This window comes from Loxodonta africana, chromosome 4 (assembly GCF_030014295.1).
Source record: "Loxodonta africana isolate mLoxAfr1 chromosome 4, mLoxAfr1.hap2, whole genome shotgun sequence".
Classification (NCBI taxonomy): Eukaryota; Metazoa; Chordata; class Mammalia; order Proboscidea; family Elephantidae; genus Loxodonta; species Loxodonta africana.
The window spans coordinates 17,095,622-17,115,984 of NC_087345.1; the positions used below are offsets into that span (position 1 = coordinate 17,095,622).

Genomic DNA, 20,363 nt, shown 5'->3' on the forward strand with positions numbered 1-20,363 from the left:
TGCAAAGGACCTCTTTAAAATGTTGAAGAGCAAAAATGTCACCTTGAAGACTAAGGTGCGCCTGACCCAAGCCATGGTATTTTCAGTCGCATCATATGCATGTGAAAGCTGGACAATGAATAAGGAAGACCGAAGAAGAGTTGATGCCTATTGAATATACCATGGAGTGCCAAAAGAACGAACAAATCCGTCTTGGAAGAAGTGCGGCCAGAATGCTCCTTAGAGGCAAGGATGGCGAGACTGCATCTTACATACTTTGGACATGTTGTCAGGAGGGATCAGTCCCTGGAGAATGACATCATGCTTGGTAAAGAAGAGGGTCAGCGAAAAAGAGGAAGACCCTCAACATAATGGACTGACACAGTGGCTGCAAGGCTCAAAAATAACGATTGTGAGAACGGCGCCAGACTGGGTGGTATTTCGTTCTGTTGTACATAGGGTCGCTATGGCTCGGAACCGAGTTGACAGCACCTAACAACAACAAAGCAATTTTTGACAACTGGCAATGGGTGTGAAACGGAGGCCCCATGCCAATGCAGATTCACAGATCACCATACCTTACCTGGGGGCTCAAAGGAAGGTCCCCAAGTATCACCACCATCACCGTGGACCTTGCCCAGGCCCAGCTCCCTAATAACTCCTCCACGACAAACCTAGTCCTTTATATCACATACTGTGAAACTGAGCCACGAGGGGCAGGTCGAGATGACGAGGTCATACAACTGAATGTGACAGGCAGCGGTCGCCAACAGGCCTCTTGACTCTCTGCCAAGCTCTTCTTACCCTCTAAAGAGCACACTTTTGAGGAGCTTAGCCCCGTCATTTGTAAAATGGGGAGAACCTTCTAGTACTTCTAGAAGCCACTGGAAGAAAGTGAGGCAGGAGTACGCGCTTCTCCTCGAGCAGTAAAAACGACAGCTGTTTGCAAAGGCCGGGGATATAGCCACGCCTCCTGCCGTCCCCTTCTCCTTTACGGATCCTTCCCCGCTGCCCCGCCTCCTTCCACCACCTCTTCCGGTCCTTCCTCTTGGGCCCGCCCCCTCTTCCGGTCCCTCCTCTTGGGCCCGCCCGCCTCTTCCGGTTCCTTCTCTCTGGCCCGCCCACCCTTCCGGTCCCTCCTCTCGGGCCGGACCGCCTCTTCTGGTCCCTCCCCGAGGACCCGCCTCTCTTCCGGTCCCGCTTATAGGCCGGAGTGCTTTAGCTGTGCTTTCTCCCGCTGTCACCTTTGGCAGAAAATCCGAGCCACCCCTCAGGGCGCGGAGACACGCGCTCCTGATAGCCTGTCCCCGGAAGTGAAGCTAGAAAGGCCCTCCCCTGAGGAAGTGACAGCAGGAGTGCCCTTGACGGGCGGGGAGGGCCGGGCTGTGCATCCCTCCGCTTGTGCTGCAGGGAGGTAGGCGGCCAGTGTGGGGGGTGGCTCCAGGTGGTGTCGCCCCTGAGTCGCGCTGCGGGCGCGTTGCTGCGCGGGCCGGCGGCCGAGCGAGCGGAGGCCCCGGGTGGGGGGACCTAGGGCCAGCCGGGGTCCCTGGTGGCGTCGTATTCCCCAGTCCTCTCCACGCACATGTCCTTTCCTTTTAGTTCCCCCACACTCCTATTTCTGTGCTCTTTAGTTCCGCCTTGAATCGTTGCGGTTCCCCTTTCCTAGCAATTGGACAAACACTTCATAATAAAAAATCATCGTTAGAACAAGGACCTTGACCTTGCAGACATCCTCGTGTGCCCGTGTTAACTCTTTTAATAGTTGGGTTACCTTCGTTATGTCACTTAACCTACCTGAGCCTCAGATTCTTTATCTTTAAAATGGGCAATAGAGCAGTTTCTGAAGTTATCCTGGGCATATGGAGGGGAGCCAGGGGAGCCTGAGTTAAAAGCTGGGAGGCCTTCTAGGCAAACCTCTGCCAGTTCTTTTGCTCAGGGAGAACTAATCACTTAAGTAAGGCACTTGATCCTGAGCAGATGCTTGGTAAATATTGGTTCCTCCCCCCACTCTTCCATTTATATCCTGATTTCATTGTCGTTGTCAACCCAATTTTTCCTGTCTTTCTGGCTTGCCACTTCTTCCCTTTGATTCTCACCCTTTCTCACCTCTGTTCCAGAAATCGTATGGGTTATTTTTGTTGTGTTTCCCTGCATGTCTTTGTGCCCCCAGTACTCCCAAACAAATCCCTTTCTTTTTCTGCATGTTGACTTCTGCCCCTGCTCTTCCTTCCTCTTCCCCTCACAGATGGCTCAGCGACTTCTCCTGAGGAGGTTCCTGGCCTTGGCCATCTCCAGGAATCCCCCTCAAGGTCGATGGGCACCGCTCACATCTGGGGCCCTACAGATCCCACAGTACCATCCTGGTGGCCTGGCAGCAACACTCAGCCCAGCCCGGACAGTACACACCACCAGAGCCTGTACCACAACCTTTAACATCCAGGATGGGCCCGACTTTCAAGACCGAGTTGTCAACAGTAACACACCAGTGGTTGTGGATTTCCACGCACAGTGAGTCCTGAGGGGGCAGTGGAAGACTGGGGTTTCGCTTGTTCAGATATTTACTGAGCACCTCCTGTGCCGGTACCGTGCTTGACTGGCTGGACATATCCTGCTCTCAGGAGAGTGCAGTCTGGTAGGAGACAGACCGTTGTTGTTGTTAGCTGTTGTCAGATTGGCCCCCTACTCGTGGCAATAAAACATGCTGTCCCCATGACCAGTTGCAGATCAGACCATTGTAATCCGTGGGGCTTTCATTGGATAATTTTTGGTTGTAGATCACCAGGCCTTTCTTCCTGGTCTGTTTTAGTCTGGAAGCTCTGCTGAAACCTGTTCAGCACCTTAGCAACATCAAGCTTCCGTTTACAGATAGGTGGTGGCTGCACTCAAGGTAGATTGGCCAGGAATCGAACCCTGGTCTCCAACAGGGAAGGCGAAAATTCTACCACTAAATCACCATTATCCCTGGGAAACAAACTAGTAAACGGTTTAACTCTCAGTGTGGTTAGTGCCAGGACAAGCATAAGTTCTGTATCTGACTGCCCGAATGTCTCAGAATCTTCTTCAGCTTGGCCCAGAGCAGGAAAGATAGGACTAGAGCATTGTCTGGCAAAAAGCTATCATGATACCACAGTGTGCCTGAGCTCGCAGGGATGGGCAGGCATTTCTTTTCTATGGTACAAGTTTGTTTTAGGGATTTTTAAATGCCGGTGGAGGAGTCCTGGTGGTGCAGTATTTAAGTACTTGTCTGCTAACTAAAAGGTAGGCGGTTCGAACCTACCGGCTGCTGTGCAGGAGAAAGATGTGACAGTCTGTTTCCGTAAAGGTTACAGCCTTGGAAAATCTATGGGGCAGTTCTCTGTCCTATAGAGTCGCTATCAGTTGGTGTCAACTCGACAGCAATGGGTTAAATGCCTGTGACCTGGTTTTTAGCCTGGCCTTTTTCATTTACAGACCTTTGTGGCCTGGCTACAAAAAATGCTGGAGAAGCCCCTCCAAATGAACCATCCCGAGAGGAGCCAGTGTGGCCTGAATTAGAAGCAGGGAGGCATTCTAGGCAAATCTCTGGCAGATTCTTTTGCTCTGCTTTCGGATCTTTCTCTGACTCACCGCGTGGCCTTGGGGAGGCCAGTTGATGTCCTTGTGCCTTAGGAGACAGGGTCTAGCAAGATGGATTTTTAGGCGATGTGTGTTTATGCATTAAAATCTCTAGAGGTCCTTCTGGCATGTGATGAGCCCTCTAGAGAGGGCTTGCAAAATGAGTGATAAGCAGATGTGCATTTTTTCATTCAAGACCAGGCACTGTCTTTGGTGCCATGTGCGTAGAGAAGGCAGTAGAGTGCCTGTCCCAAAGAGCTTCTCACCCGGAGTGCAGTACCTGTGTCCAGTGTGACCAGGGCAATGACAGAGTGGATGCACGGGCTATAGGGCTACAGAGTGACCTGGGGCTGAGAGAACAGACTTTGAAGGCAACCTCGGGTGGCGATCCCAGCTGTACTTCTTACTAGCCCTGTGATCTTGGGCTTTTTTTTTTTTTTTAAATAATTGTTATTGTGCTTTAAGTGGAAGTTTACAAACGAAGTCAGTCTCTCACACAAAAACCCATATACACCTTGCTACACACTCCCAATCACTCTCCCCCTAATGAGACAGCCTGCTCTCTCCCTTCACTCTCTCTTTTCGTGTCCCTTTCGCCAGCTTCTAACCCCGTCCACCCTCTCATCTCCCCTCCAGGCAGGAAGTGCCAACATAGTCTCAAGTGTCCACCTGATCCAAGAAGCCCACTCCTCACCAGCATCCCTCTCCAACCCATTGTCTGGTCCCGTCCATGTCTGAAGAGTTGGCTTTGGGAATGGTTCTTGTCCTGGGCCAACAGAAGGTCTGGGGACCATGACCACCGGGGTTCTTCCAGCCTCAGTCAGACCATGAAGTCTGGTCTTCTGAGAATTTGGGGTCTGCATCCCACTGCTCTCCTGCTCCCTCAGGAGTTCTCTGTTGTGTTCCCTGTCAGGGCAGTCATCGGTTGTAGCCGGGCACCATCCAGTTCTTCTGGTCTCAGGATGATGTAGTCGCTGGTTCATGTGGCCCTTTCTGTCTCTTGGATTGGGCATGTTTTTAAACTTGTATGGGCCTCAGTTCCTCCAGAGGATGCTTCCTCCTCCCTTGAGAGATTGAGAGTTCTGTGCAGTAAGAGCTGGGAACATGGACAAATACTGTATAATTACACTTACGTGAAAGATCTAGAACAGGTCAGTGTTTACAGAGCTAAGAGTATTAGTGGTTATCGGGGCAGATGGGAGGGAGAGGCTTAAGGAGACTTTGCTTAGGAGCCGTGAGCTTCTGTTAAGTGTTATAGGAAAAATTGGAAGCGGGTAATACTGATGATTGCACAACATGATGACCACAATTAACATCACTAAGTTCTACACGTTAAAAATGTTGAAATAGCAAATGTTTTGTTGTGGTGGTGGTGGTGGTGGTGCTGTGCTCTTGAGTCGATTCCAGCTCATAGCTACCCTGTAGGACAGAGTAGAACTGCCCCACCATGTTTCCTAGGCTATAATCTTTACGGGATCAGATCGACAGGTCTTTTCTCCCGCAGAGCAGCTGATGGGTTCGAACCGCCAATCTTTCGGTTAGCAGCCGAGCTCTTAACCATTGCATCACCAGGGTGCCTTAATGTTTTGTTACATACATATGTATCAAAATAGGAAAAAAAAAACCAGCTGGGAACATGTCCAGCACAGTGACTGGCACATTACAGACACTCCCTGGCCTTTGGTTCTCTTCCCTTAGTCCTGCATCCACGTGACATTTGAAATAACGACAGCTTACAAAGCATGTTTGTCCACGTTTGCCTTAGCCAATTCCTCATGACAACGTGGAGAGGCATCGTGTCTGTTCACATGAGGAAGCCAAGGCCCCAGAACAGGTCACTGGCTGGTAAAGAGCCTATCTTTGAACTCAGACCTTTTAACTTCAGATCTAGTATTCTTCTAGATGACATATATCGAAATAAGTGAAATAACTTCTATGAGAGTCTCATGAAGAGGCCTGTGTTTTAGAAGCCTGGAACCTGGGGAAATGGCCCAGTTGCAGAGCCTGCTGGCGTAATCAGTTGGCATGTGAACACCACAGGTTAATGTTCAAACACTGCAAACAGAGCAATGTGAGGGCAGCAGTACCTCAGGAAGAAGGATGTGGGCCAGAGGCGGTTCTGGGGAGACAGTAGATCACGTGGTAAGTGCTTCTTACAGACTGGATGCTTCTCTCCTCCCCTCCGAGGTGGTGTGGCCCCTGCAAGATCCTGGGGCCGAGGTTAGAGAAGATGGTGGCCAAGCAGCACGGGAAGGTCGTGATGGCCAAGGTGGATATTGATGACCACACAGATCTCGCCATTGAGTATGAGGTATGGCTGGTGGGGGGTCGCCACAGCACAGGCAGGGTAGGGGGTGTCTTGGAGGCCACAGGGCATCCAGCATGGGGGATGTCTTGGGGTCCATGGGGCAGCCAAGGTGGGAGATGTCTTGGGGTCCATGGGGCAGCCAGTGTGGGGGATATCTTGGGGGCCACAGGGCAGCCAGTGTGTGGGATGTCTTAGGGACCATTGGGTAGCTCATGTCGGGGTGTCTTGGGGACCATTGGGTAGCTGATACCGAGGTAACTTGGGGACCACAGGGCAGCCAGTGTGTGGGATGTCTTGGGGACCATTGGGCAGCTCATGTCGGGGCAACTTGGGGACCATTGGGTAGCTGATATCGGGGTATATTGGGGACCACAGGGCAGCTAGTGTGAGGGATGTTTTGGGAACCATTAGCTAGCTGGTGTCAGGGTGTCTTGGGACCACTGGGTAGCCAGTGTGGGGGATATCTTGGGGACCACAGGCCAGCTGGTATGGGGATGTCTTGGTCTTTCTCTAATGCTCTTAGGAGCTCAGCTCACTCTGCAGATATGACTCCATGGATCTTTGGAACCACTTGTCTCTCTTCTCCACAGGCTTTTGGCAGTGGACTGTGTCAAAAGAAAAAATCTGATTGATAGAGCTAAAAGGTTTTATTGGGCAGGAAAAACTTTGCAGATAGGGAGCACCCCTCCAGAGAGAAGAGCTTGTCACATTACAATTTTGATCAGCTTCTATACAGTACAGACTGTTTCCCTAAAAGGGAAATTTAAGGATTGGTTGTCATTCACTTAGGAGGCAGCTTGGATGGCTTTAAGTTTGCATATCTGCATTCCATAGACCAGTTATGGCTTATCTAATTATTTAAACTTCCCAGAACTGTCTTTATCATTAGTTTCTGTTTTCTGTGAAGGGTTAAGAGTTCAGTCTGAACAGGGGTTGGGGGTATTTAATACATGTGTGGCCCATGGCACCAGTCCTCTGAGACTTGTTACACTGATGAATTCATTCTGTCCTTCCTCCATTCGTTTGTCCACATGATCAGTCCAGTCACTTGGGAGCCCTACTGTGTGCCTGGCATTCATGGTTCTGAAGGCATAAGATGGGACCCTTGTCCCAAGTAGCTCTTAGTATAGCGGGAGCCAACAGCAGGTGGATGGGTCATTTCAGTGTAGGGTGCTGAGGGAGGGGATGTTCAGAGGAAGGGGGTGGGCCCTCTGAGCAGGGCTGTGAAGGACGCACAGAGGAGGAAGGCAGGGTGGGCAGCACACACGGAGACTTGGCGCAATCTGCTGTGGTGGTTTGTGCGTTCATTCAACAGACACTCATGGTGAGTTCCTTCGAGCCAGCCTCTGTTTCATGGTGCTGAGGGTCCAGCAGTGAACAAAACTGACAGCCCCTCCCTTCATGGAGCCTACATTCTAGTGTCCAGATCAAAAAAAAAAAAAAACCAAACCCGTTGCCATTGAGTTGATTCCGACTCCTAGCGACCCTATAGGACTGAGTAGAGCCGCCCCCTAGGGTTTCCAAGGAGTGGCTGGTGGATTCAAACTGCCAACCTTTTGGTTAGCAGCCATAGCTCTTAACCGCTATGCCACCAGGGCCCCATGTTTCAGATCAGGGAGCCGCAGTTTTTTTTCTCTAATGAGCAGGTGGTAAATCTTGTAGGCCCTGCGGGGCACTGGCCTCTGCTGCAGCTACTCAGCTCTTCTGTTGTAGCAGAAAACAGCCCTAGACAATATGTAACTATGGGCGTGGTTGTAAATAAAACTTTATTTGCAGAAACAGGCAGTGGGCAGGATCTGGGCTGTAGGTTGTGGCCCCCTGTTTCAGGTCATGAGAAGCGCTCCAGAGAAAAATCAATCAGGAGAGGACATGAGAGGGCTGTCTGTGCGGTTGGGAGAGGGTTTAATTTTAAGAGGGTGGGCTAGGGAAGGCCTGGCTGAGAAGCTGACGTTTGAGCAGTAAGGGAGTGGGCCATGCAGTACTATGGGAAAGAGCAATTCAGGCAGAAGAAATGCAAAGGCCCTGAGATAGTGCAAGCCTGGTCTGTTCACAGAACAGGGGTCCCATGTGCCTGGAGCAGAGCATGCTGGAGAAAGAGTAGCAGGGGGTGATGGATATGGGAGGTCTCTTGGGCTTTGGAGACCACAGCTGTTGGAGAAAGGGACAAGTTCATTGTAGCTGGGTGGCCTAAGTGAAGGGCACGACTGGTCTGGCCCTTGAAGTGTTTTAAAAAAAAAAAAGCCCTACCTGGTGCCAGTATTTAAAACTCAGAAGGATGTGGGCCGGGGGTGGAATGAAGATTCCTGGTTCTCTCGGAAAACCTGGGTCTGGCCAGAGGGAGCCCTCACTCCTGGTAACAGGTGGCTGAGGCGAGCTCCAGTTCACCAGAGTCCCTGCCCAAGCCCCCAACAGCAATCCTGTTCCTTGCAGACAGCTGTCTCCGTGGTGGGGACCATGAGACGGTTCTAAACTGGGTATGATGTGATCCCGTGTGAGTCTCAGAAAGCTGCCTGTGGCAGCAGCTGAAGTAGAGGTCTGAAGAGGATGAAGACTGGAGGAAGGAAACAAGCCAGGAGGCCAGTGCCAACCCTCAGGACCAAAGCAGTGGCCAAAGACAAGATGACCAGGGGGCATGAGCCAGGACTCTCTCACAGGCCACAGAAACCCAAGGATGTTAGCTTCAGGCACAGCTTGGTCCAGAGGCTCAGGCAGTGTCTGCAGGATCTGTTACCATCTGTTGGCTCTTTTCTGGGTCAGCTTTGGTTTCAGGCTCCCCCCAGCCGGTAGCAGACACAGTCCCCTTTGGCTGTGGCTTACAGCCTCCCAACTTAGCAAACCCTGCTGAGAGAGGTCACATTGTTCTTCCTCCGAGCTTGGAAGTCCAGGCTAAACTCTCAGTATACCAGCTCAAGGACAGATGCCCATCCTTCACCCAGTCCCGTGGCAGGAAAAGGGGTGGGGAGGGGGAATAGACTGGCTGCCCCCTGAGCTAGGGTGGGAAGTATACCCAGAGGAAAGTCAGGGTCTCTTACCAGGTGCAGGGGAAATACCCGCGGGGCAGGCAGAGCCACTGGCTAACAACTGCAGGTGGTCAGAGAAGAATTGATGAAATAGACTCTCCATGGGACTTGGTGAGGCTTATGTGGACGGGTGAGCTGCTAGCTTTTCAAAAGCTCTCCCACTGCTCCCTCAGTCAAGGGGGCCTTGTTAGACCATCAGACACCCCTCTCCGTCCCATGGTTCTTGGTCACTCACTTGAGGCCTGTGGCAGCTCTGGGAGTGAGGGTGTGGCCTCCTGATGTGAGCTTAGGGCTGGAGCTGCTAGGGCCTTCCACCGGGTTATGGGCCTGCTTGGGATGTTGGGCTTCCTCCCGGCACTGCCGACCACCAATGTCTTCTCTCAGCAGACACATCCTGAATGCCAACCATGTGCCAGGAACAGTGGTAACAGGCAGGGATGCAAAGAATCTTGCCAAAATCCTTCCAAAGGCAGTCATAACGGTGGGGGGGCGGGGTTCCTAGGACCACCCCCACCTCCCTGCCAGGGTGCCCCGTGATGTAGGGATGGGCACGGAAGTCCTGGGATTGAGCCTGGGAAGGGGGTGCCGCTCTGAGATGGATCTCTGCTCTTCTCCCTCTGTCACCTTCCAGATAGTGTGCTGGTCACGCAGAAGGGCCCCCAGGCTGCTGGCCCCAGGCCCCACCTCCCTGTCTTGCCCAGTCTGGGCTGACATCCCTGCAGGGCTCAGGAAGCTCTGAGGAAGGTTCTTCCTGGCCCCTGCCCCCCACCCCCTTCCTTCCTTCACACCTGTTCTTTTGTTGTGGCCTGGGGAAGAGGGTTGAGCTAAGAGATCCACAGTATCCCCTGGTCACTTCCTTCTCAGCCTCAGGTCCTTTTCTGAATGTTGGGTCAACTTGTTAGAGAAACCGCATTAACTTAGATCCTCCCCAAGCTCCCCTGTCACCTCACCCCACCTACTGTACAGTCCTTTTCAGGTCTAAAGCCATTGCCTACCCTAGAACTCCACTGTCCCCCCAGGGAGGGGAAGGGAAAGTCCTCAGGGCCTAGGAATGTGTGTTCCAGTCCTTTCCTGCTCTCCTTGCCTCCTGGTCTGCTGCTGAAGGGCTCAGCCTTCCCCAGCCACTCAGCCCCTGCCAGCTGTTTGGGGCCAGGAGGGGGAAGAGTGACTCAGGTTGTGTCCCTCGGTCCCTTGTGCTCTCCTCTGGAGCTCTACTTCTGGCCTCACGCTCAGAGGTGTTAGCCTTTTATTTTCTAGTATTTTCAAAGAAGGGAGTGCTTCTGAAAAATCAATTTGAAAATGTTGTTAGGCTAATGGAGGAGGACCAACTCAGAAAAGGGGATGGGAATGGTTACAACTCCAAGAATATAATCAGGGCCACTGAGTTGCACATGTAAGATTGTTGAATCCGCTGTGTATATTCTCAGCAACAACAAAATAAATAAGTTATAAAAAAACAAACAAAATGTTAGGAGATGTTGAGTCAATTCCGACTCATAGTGACCCTATGTGACAGAGTAGAACTGCCCCGTAGGGCTTTCTAGGCTATAATCTTCATGGGAGCAAACCGCCAGGCCTTCCTCCTGCTGGATGGCTTCGAACTGCCAGCCTTTCGCCTAGCAGCTGAGCGTTTAACCATTGTGCCACCAGGGCTCCTTAATTTGAAAATACTGGCAAGTAAAAATAAGCGGGAAAAAGTCACCTGTGACCTTACCGTTCAGATACAACCACTATTAACAAATTGGGTGATCCGTTGGAGTTTTTTATTTGAATTTTTTTCTTTTTAATGTTCTGTATGTACGCTTGTGTAAGTAAACTTGCGTGCTGTGTTTTTAAATGTGATGTATTTCCTGAGGCTATTGAATGCATAATGTTAGATAATTGGAATGTAGAGTATTTTGATCATTCCCATGTCTCCCTCCCTTGAAAGCACTCTCTCTTGATCAGTACCTGTCAGGCTTGAATGTGTATACAAGTGAGTGACGCGGGCTGCTATTAAAAACCAGATTATGATTTAGCAGGGCCAGGAAAGCCCGAGGATTCTGCATTTCTAACAAGCTCCTAGATGATGCTTGTGCTGTTGGTGGTCCTAGACCAACACTGAGAAACGAAGATTCTAAAAGCCCTGGGCTGGCCTAGAGCAGGGGTGCTCTTTTAAAGCCCTTATCTCACCTGCCGTCCTCAGCACAGGCTGTTCATGGGCTTTCTGCAGCTTGGGGAGCAGGAAACAGACCCTCTTTGTTGTTGCGGTCCACACCTCCTCCCTACCCCACGCCCCCCGCAAACACGCACAGTCCCCGCTAACCTTGTAACCATGTGAGTAAACCTTTGTCCTCTGCCTCTTGGAGGAAAGAGGCTTAGAAACACTTCCGTCTTCTGTGAAGTCAGTTCTGGGAACTGCCTTTGAATTTAGAGGACCACCAGTGGCCATCGAGTTGCTGACTCACGGCAACCCCCATGCATCAGAGTAGAATGGCTGGTTTTTCAGCAGTAGATTGCCAGGCCTTTCTTCTGAGGCTCCTCTGGGTGGACTTGAACCTCCGACTTTTCAGTTAGCACCCATGTCTGTTAATATTTGCACCATCCAGGGACTCCAAATTCAGGGAAAGCACTTTGCAAACTGGTGTGTAGGGGCAGTATGCCCTCAGTTGTGTAGGTGGTACGGGGCTAGGTATCCTTTCCTGGCCCCTTCATGGAATCTAGTCTTAGAAGCCCTGAGGCAGAAGTAACCTTAAAGGTCACCCAGCATAGCCCCTGACCCTCTGCCACCCTCCTAACGCCAGTTATCAGCCCAAGTTCCCGCTACACTTCACATCCTGGTGGTCATCCAACTTCTGGTTCTCTCACGTGGCAACCCTTTCCATCCTTGGTTATTTTGAGCCAAACAGTCCCCCTGTAGCTCGTCTAAGTCGTGGCACTTTCTGCGTACCTCAGGTAGGGAGAGGCAGGGGCCTTGAGTCAAGGGGTGAATAGTGTCCACAGGTGATTTGGTTTTCTCAGTAATAGCTTTTCCAAGAACCCTCTTGTATCCAGATGCTCTTACAAGACCTTTGGAGTTGCTCACGTGAATTGCTCCCCACGTAATCTCCCTCATCCCGCTGGGGTTCAGCACTTACCTCCGATTCCTCGCTCTTGGCCAGAGGCACAGCATCGTTTGTCGTGGCAGCAAAGTCAGACAAATCTGGTTTCAAATCCCAGCTTTACCACTTAACTTGCCACTTAACCTTGGAACTCAGCCTTGGAACCTCAGACTTCTCATCTGTAAAATGGCCCTACTTCAGGCGAGAATTGCTCAGCGGCATGCTTGACACTCAGGAAGCCTCCAATGTGTGGCAGCGGGGTCCCAGCTGTCTTCTCCTTTGCACTGGTTCTGTGCTTAGCTGAGGAGGAGGTCACCAGGCACCCAGCACGGCTCCTGTGGTACCTAGCTATGCCTTTCCCTTGCTAGGTCGCTACCAGAACTCACAAGTGGATGAAACTATGGCGAGAGAGCAGCCTGGCAGGTACATTGAGCTCAGTGGTGTTGCAGGTGGGGGGTGAGTGGGGAGAGACTTTGCACCTGCCCACACCTGTCCTGAGTTCTCAGTGTCTGCTGGAGCACAGGAGGCCGTGCAGCCCATCTTAGCTTTTCTCTGGCCCTCGGTTCCCTTTGGAGTGGGGCCATAGGCAGGATCTTGCCAGAACTGAGAGAGAACCCGAGTCCTTGGTCCACCCTGCCCCTCCCACCTGTATCACCATTCCAGAAGGATGTGGCGGCAATCCGTGCACTTCATTTCAGGGCATGTTTACAAGCACCAGCCCCTCATTGTGAGCCAAACTCGGCACCAGCATAGCCGCAGCCACCGGCTCCTTAGTCACAGCCCAGGTGTCCCTGCAGTGTCCTGGAAAAGCCAGCTGCCTGCAGGGTTCCTACTCTGTGTCTGTGTGCCTGTTGTAAATCCAGACTTCACAGAATCCCCTTGGTAGTAACGACCAGACCTTGGTCGTCATGAAAATACATCCGTCGTGTCTGCAGTCTGCCTAACTGAAGTCTGCTCTGCGGCGCGGTTCACGCGTGTACAGGCATGTGTCTGTACACAAATGCCATCATGACGGGGCATCGCCTGTCGTTCTTGAGGAAAACTCAGGTTTGGCTGTAGCCACCTCAGTGAGCTTAGAGTCCTGCTAGAGAATTCACACACGTGAAAAAAAATTAGACCACTTCATGCATAATGAAATGAAGCTTTTGTTTTAATTAAACAGAGGACAGGGTCGTGTCCAAAAAGTGATAAATTAAATGCCTAGTAGTTAGCTTTGTGCCCCAGTTGAGAATTGCCGGGATGAGGCGCCTAGCTGCCTTCACTGACCACTAGAGGGTGCAAGCGAATAAAACACTGAAGGCGTTGCCACAGCCCACAGTTAATGCGAGTCTGTGCTGGGCCCTTGGTGCCTCGTACCCCCACCCACACAAGAGTCAAGAATGACAAAGACAGGACCCCTCAGTGGAGACCATGAGCAGTGACATGTGACCTGCCCAACACCAGTCAGCCAGCCAGCACATACCCCCTGAGAAGTGTGTCAGCTGTCACCCACACCACCCCAGGACAGCTCAGCAGCAGCCTGGAGCCACTGGCATGGACAGGGCCTGGACCATCTCATCTGTGAGTGGGTACAGGGGCCGTAAGGTGAGGTCAGTAGGTGGGTGGTGGCCTGCTGAGACTTGGCGTGTCCAGGCCTGGCACATGCTTCTCCCTTTTTTAACTAACACGCACAATTTGAACGTTCTGGATCTTCAGTCTGGCTTCACCAGGCTCCTGGGCAGGGCAGCAGTCAAGGGCTGGTGTTAGGTGGTTGTTAGGTGCCATCAAGTCGGTTCCGACTCATAGCAACCCTATGCACAACAGAATGAAACACTGCCCGGTCCTGCGCCATCCTTACAATTGTTATTATCCTTGAGCTCATTGTTGCAGCCACTGTGAATCCACCTTGTTGAGGGTCTTCCTCTTTTCCACTGACCCTGTACTCTGCCAAGCTTGACATCCTTCTCCAGGGACTGACCTCTCCTGATGACATGTCCAAAGTATGTAAGACGCAGTCTCGCCATCCTTGCCTTTTAGGAGCATTCTGGCCATACTTCTTCTAAGACAGATTTGTTCGTTCTTTTGGCAGTCCATGGTATAATCAATATTCTTCGCCAACACCACAATTCAAAGGCGTCAGCTCTTCTTCGGTCTTCCTTATTCATTGTCTAGCTTTCACATGCATATCATGTGATTGAAAATATGGCTTGGGTCAGGCGCACCTTAGTCTTCAGGGTGACATCTTTGCTCTTCAACACTTTGAAGAGGTCCTTTGCAGCAGATGTACCCAATGCAATGTGTCTTTTGATTTCTTAACTGCTGCTTCCATGGCTGTTGATTGTGGATCCAAGTAAAATGAAATCCTTGACAAGTTCAATCTTTTCTCCGTTTATCATGATGTTGCTCATTGGTCCAATTGTGAGAATTTTTGTTATCTTTATGTTGAGGTGTAATCCATACTGAAGGTTGTGATCTTTGATCTTCATTAGTAAGTGCTTCAAGTCCTCTTCACTTTCAGCAAGCCAGCTTGTGTCATCTGCATAACGCAGGTTGTTAATGAGTCTTCCTCCAATCTCGATGCCCCGTTCTTCTGCATATAGTACAGCTTTTCATATTATTTGTTCAGCATACAGATTAAATAGGTATGGTGAAAGAATACAACCCTGACGCACACCTTTCCTGACTTTAAATCAGTCAGTATCCGCTTGTTCTGTCCGAACAACTGCCTCCTGATCTGTGTAAAGGTTCCGCATGAGCACAATTAAGTGTTCTGGAATTCCCGTTCTTTGCAATGTTATCCTTAGTTTGTTATGATCCACACAGTCGAATGCCTTTGCACAGTCAATAAAACACATGTAAACACCCTTCTGGTATTCTCTGCTTTCAGCTAGGATCCATCTGACATCAGCAATGATATCCCTGGTTCCATGTCCTCTTCTGAAACTGGCCTGAATTTCTGGCAGTTCCCTGTCGATATACTGCTGCAGCCGTTTTTAAATGATCTTCAGCGAAATTTTGCTTGCATGTGATATTAATGATATTGTTTGTTCTAAAATTTCCACGTTCGGTTGGATCACCTTTCTTGGGAATAGGCATAAATATGGATCTCTTCCAGTCAGTTGGCCAGGAAGCTGTCTTCCATATTCCTTGGCATTGACGAGTGAGCACCTCCAGTGCTGCATCTGTTTGTTGAAACATCTCAATTGATATTCCATCAATTCCTGGAGCCTTGTTTTTCTCCAATGCCTTCAGAGCAGCTTGGACTTCTTCCTTCAGTACCATCGGTTCCTGATCATATGCCACCTCTTGAAATGGTTGAATATTGACTAATTCTTTTTGGTATAATGACTCCGTGTATTCCTTCCATCTTCTTTTGATGCTTCCTGCATCGTTTAATATTTTCCCCATGGAATCCTTCACTATTGCAACTCGAGGCTTGAATTTTTTCTTCAGTTCTTTCAGCTTGAGAAACGCCGAGCATGTTCTTCCCTTTTGGTTTTCCATTTCCAGCTCTTTGCACATGTCATTATAATACTTTATTTTGCCTTCTCGAGAGGCCCTTTGAAATCTTGAGTTCTTTTACTTCCTCAATTCTTCCTTTTGGTTTAGCTGCTCGATGCTCAAGAGCAAGTTTCAGAATCCCCTCTGATATCCATCTTGGTCTTTTCTTTCTTTCCTATCTTTTCAGTGACCTCTTGCTTTCTTCATGCATGATGTCCTTGATATCATTCCACAACTCGTCTGGTCTTCGGTCACTAGTATTCAATGCATCAAATCTATTCTTGAGATGGTCTCTAAATTCAGGTAGGATATACTCAAGGTCATATTTTGGCTCTCGTGGACTTGCTCTGATTTTCTTCAGTTTCAGCTTGAACTTGTATATGAGCAATTGATGGTCTGTTCCACAGTCGGCCCCTGGCCTTGTTCTGACTGATGATATTGAGCTTTTCCATCGTCTCTTTCCATAGTTGTAGTCGTTTTGATTTCTGTGTGTTCCATCTGGCGAGGTCCATGTATATAGTCGCCGTTTATGTTGGTGAAAGAAGGTATTTGCAATGAAGAAGTCTTTGGTCTTGCAAAATTCTATCATTCGATCTCCAGCATTGTTTCTATCACCAAGGCCATATTTTCCAACTACTGATCCTTCTTCTTTGTTTCCAACTTTCACATTCTAATCGCCAGTAATTATCAGTGCATCTTGATTGCATGTTCAATCAATTTCAGACTGCAGCAGCTGATAAAAATCTTCTATTTCTTCATCTTTGGCCCTAGTGGTTGGCGTGTAAATTTGAATAGTAGTTGTATTAACTGGTCTTCCTTGTAGGCGTATGGATATTATCCTATCACTGACAGCGTTGTACTTCAGGATAGACCTTGAAACGTTCTTTTTGACGATGAATGCAACACCATTCCTCTTCAAGTTGTCATTCCCAGCATAGCAGACTATATGACTGTCCTATTCAAAATGGCCAATATCAGTCTATTTCAGCTCACTAGTGCCTAGGATATTGATGTTTATGTGTTCCGTTTCATTTTTGACGATTTCCAATTTTCCTAGATTCATTCTTCGTATATTCCAGGTTCCAGTTATTAACGGATGTTTGCAGCTTTATCTTCTCATTTTGAGTTGTGCCACATCAGCAAATGAAGGTCCCAAAAGCTTTACTCCATCCACGTCATTAAGGTCGACTCTACTTTGAGGAGGCAGCTCTTCCCCAGTCATCTTTTGAGTGCCTTCCAACCTGGGGGGCTCATCTTCCAGCACTATATCAGACAATGTTCCGCTGCTATTCATAAGGCTTTCACTGGCTAATGCTTTTTGGAAGTAGACTGCCGGGTCCTTCTTCCTAGTCTGTCTTAGTCTGGAAGCTCAGCTGAAACCTCTCCTCTGTGGGTGACCCTGCTGGCATCTGAATACCAGTGGCATAGCTTCCAGCATCACAGCAACACACAAGCCCCCACAGTACGAAAAACTGACAGACACGTGGGGGCAAGGGCTGGTACGTCTGTGTACATTGCTGTTGTGACTCTGTCGTTAACTCGTGTACAAGAGAAATCATCTCGTTGTTCACATGGTTTTTCAAGTGCTTGTGACTGCCAGGCAGGGGCCTGGGTGGGAAAATGGGTGCCGTGCAGCCATGGGCCTCACTGACATACCATGTAATCTGTACCAGTCCCCTGGGGGACCCTGAGTAAGTGACTCAGAGGCCAGGAACATCGCCTTTCCCGTCTGCTTCCAGCCCCTCCTAAACACATAGGTGTTAGATGGGATCTGCTGACCCCCTCCGCCACACCCTCCATCCAGCGTGAGTCAGTTTCTGGATCCTCTCAGCCGTTCACGGCTTTAAGCTAAAGTGGCTCTAATGGGTGTGGGAGGGGGGCCTGCGTTAGATACACCCTCTGTAGCTACCATTTAGTGAGTGCCTGCTGCGTGCCAGGCACCGTGCCAGGTTCAGCACTTACTGGCAGCCTTACCGTGTACGGGGCGCTGGCTGACACTCCACACGCATCGTGTCATCCAGTCCTCGTGCCCTCTGATAAAACTACCGTTGCCATCGACTCCCTGTGGCCACCCGCTGCGTATCACAGCAGTACTGGGCTCCATAGGGTCTTCAGTGGCTGATGTTTCAGAAGTGGACCGCCAGGCCTTTCTTGCGAGCCTGTTAACCGCTTGCACCCCCCAGGGACCGTTGGTGACTTCATTTGGTGGATGAGAACACTGAGACTTAGAGTAATGGCATGATTGCCCCACTGGAGGGAGCTGGAGCCCCAGGATCATGTCTGCAGCTCCAGGGCCTAAGCGCCTCGCCACTCAGCTCTGTGTACAAATCTTTAATCCTCGTCCCAAATGCTCAGAGCAGGTATTATCGTTCTTGCTGTGGAAGAGGCACTGAGGCCCAGGAAGGTGATGTGAGCTGGCCAAGGCCCCCAGCGAATGAGCGGCAAAGCCAGACTTCCCAGTCTCTTCCCTGTACCGAGCCCTTAGCCCTGGCCTGCAGCTGCACAGGTTATTTTCATCTGTCCTGTCATTGCAGCCAAACCACTGGGCCAGTGAGTCAGGCGAGCAGTTGCGGGGGAAGGGAACTGCTGGGAGCCAAAATGGAAGAAACATCTCCAGCTCCAGTGGGAAAGCCTCCGGGCCCACCCGTGGCTGTGGGCTACTACTCCCTTTCCACAGAGTCTTAGGAATAGCGGTTGAGGAGAGCTGTCCTTGTGAGTAACTCTGCCTCCCTCCTCCCAGGTGTCCGCTGTGCCCACCGTGCTGGCCATCAAGAATGGGGACGTGGTGGACAAGTTTGTGGGCATCAAGGACGAGGACCAGCTGGAGGCATTCCTGAAGAAGCTGATTGGCTGACCAGCAGGGAAGTGTCCTGACTGCCCTACCCACCTGGGACCGCATGGTCCCAGGGAGGGGGCCCTGACAGAAATCCCAGCCCTTCTGTGGTGCCCCTCCTACTGTCTCCCTCTGCCTGTCCCCTGGAGGCCTGTGCTTAGGAGACCAGGCCTCCAGAAATGAGAGGCAAGAGTGCTGCCAGGCCACGGGGTGGCTGTCAGGGGAGGTGCTGCTGCTGACCTGGGACAGCCATCTTCCTGTCCACTCCCTCTGTGTCTACTCCTTCCAGGGCTGGGGCAGTCCCCTCAAGAGGCAGGGAGCCACCCTGGCTGTGGTGGGGTGGGGTGGCCTGCACGTGACCCTTGGGGCCGGAACACCCTGGTCTTCATCTGCTTGGCCCCTTAGGATCTGAACCCAACCCTGGCTCGTCTGCCTCCTGCCTTTTTCTCTCCTGCTACTGCTTTGTAAAAAGAAAAAGAAGGAAACCAGAAATCCAAATAAGCGAGAGTAATATATATATATAATTCTCTGATTTTTTGTAGGTCTATAATAAAGAGCTTTATGGTCCCTTCTGCCTTCTGTGAAGAACAGACCCTGGGCCTCACTCTGAAATTACCCAGTCACCACCGCCCCCCAAAGGCCACCTCCTTCTCCTCCCACCCTCCCTTCCAGGCATGAGGGCTGAAAGCAAGTCATGGGCTGGGGGACCTGCAGACTCATGGTTCTGGAAGGTTCCAGGTACCACCTACCCATTTGCTGGCCCTTCAGGTCTCTGAGCAGGCGGCTGAACTGTGAACAAATCAGACCAATAAAACGAGGGTTTGTACTGTTGACAGCTTCCGTTTCGTTCGGGCTGCAAGAGCATGAGGGACCCTCCCTCAGGCTGGGCTGCTGTCCCGTTTCTTCCTTTAACTTCCACCACCGTCTTCCACTTAGCCATCCCGTCCCCTTACTAACCCTGCTGTCTGTGGTGGCTGCTGTTTGGGGGTACCTGCTTCAAACACAGCCCTCATTCCTGGCAGGGTGGGAGGGTGTTGTCCCTGTGGTACAGATGAGGACCCCGGGGCTCTGGTGGCAGAGGTAGGGTTGTCCCTGAAACCTGAGCTCTTGACAGCTAGCCCCCTTGATCCTTCTGAGTCGTCCTTTTTCCCTGCCACTCCTGGCCGCTCCAGCAGGAGCTGTCCTTCCTGTGTGTGCCCACAGGGACTCCGGGGCCTCGGCAGCAAACTCCACCCCTTCTTGTTCCCAGCCCCTTAGCCATGGGGGAGTGTGCCAGGCAAACCAGGCCTGCCTGCTGAGAAGGCCCTCCCTCTGCCGCCCTGGGGGCTGAGCTGAGGCACAGCTTCCTGGGAGCCTCGAGTACTGACAGCAGGAGTCCCGGCCCCCTCCCCTCAGGCCTGGGTTGGTGGGCCCTGTATGTGCCTTGTTCCCACCGTATCCCTGTAGAGCTGCCTGAGTTGTCCTGGGGTCTGAGGGGCACCCTGCTTAGGGAAGCCGCCGTGCGTGATACAGGAGCCTAGGGCTGGTTCAGAGGTGGTGGCCAGGGTCTGCCAGAGGCACGTCCTTGGAGGGAGACAGCCCCAGCACCTGGTCTTGTTAGAGAGGGAGCTTGTCCAGCGAGCACTCCCCAAAGCCAGGAGCTGTAAGATGAGTCGAGACAGTCAGCACTTCCTGGGTGCCAGGCTTGCCCTAATCCCAGCAACCCTGCAAGGCAGGCGCTATCATTGTCATCCTTCCCATTTTACACATGAAGCCAGCTCCTAAGGCCTGCCCTCACTGCCCCTCAAAGCCATGTAGTAAAATGTGGTGTGTATACTCTAATCTTCAGCAGGCCGGCAGTGTCCCCTGGATCCACAGACGGCTTTACTGCGAGGACCGTGTGTAGAGGCTGAGTAACTGTTTCGGACACAGCTAGAAGGGCTGCAGCTGGGGCAGAACCGAGCACCCTGACTCCCCAGCCCTTCCACCCTTTCTACTGCACCCACCGCCACTCCTTAAAAGGTGCCGTTTGCCAAGCACTTCTACACACATGACCTCATTCAATTCCTCTCTTGTGAGGCAAGAATTAT

General features: G+C 51.1%; 1 protein-coding gene across 2 annotated transcripts; it reads left to right on the forward strand.

Annotated features, from left to right (window-relative positions):
- The first annotated feature begins 1,143 nt into the window (after nucleotides 1–1,143).
- Nucleotides 1,144–19,125, forward strand: TXN2 (thioredoxin 2). 2 transcript variants are annotated; one of them, XM_064283620.1, is made up of 5 exons: nucleotides 1,144–1,393; nucleotides 2,225–2,487; nucleotides 5,761–5,884; nucleotides 18,202–18,320; nucleotides 18,835–19,125. In XM_064283620.1, exons 2-4 carry the CDS (start codon nucleotides 2,225–2,227, stop codon nucleotides 18,313–18,315), a joined length of 501 nt encoding a protein of 166 aa, XP_064139690.1. In that variant the 5' UTR covers nucleotides 1,144–1,393; the 3' UTR covers nucleotides 18,316–18,320; nucleotides 18,835–19,125. The 2 variants fall into 2 exon arrangements, with proteins under 2 accessions (XP_064139690.1, XP_064139689.1); XM_064283619.1 differs by having other exon boundaries at nucleotides 18,202–19,125.
- Nucleotides 19,126–20,363: the final 1,238 nt, after the last annotated feature.

What these genes read in the sequence shown, in the direction of transcription:
- TXN2 (XM_064283619.1), top strand. Translation starts at nt 2,225, where the DNA reads ATGGCTCAGCGACTTCTCCTGAGGAGGTTCCTGGCCTTGGCCATCTCC. An exon ending in GTTGTGGATTTCCACGCACA is followed by an intron (nt 2,488 to 5,760) that starts GTGAGTCCTGAG and finishes CTCCCCTCCGAG; the next exon opens with GTGGTGTGGCCCCTGCAAGA. An exon ending in ATCTCGCCATTGAGTATGAG is followed by an intron (nt 5,885 to 18,201) that starts GTATGGCTGGTG and finishes CCCTCCTCCCAG; the next exon opens with GTGTCCGCTGTGCCCACCGT.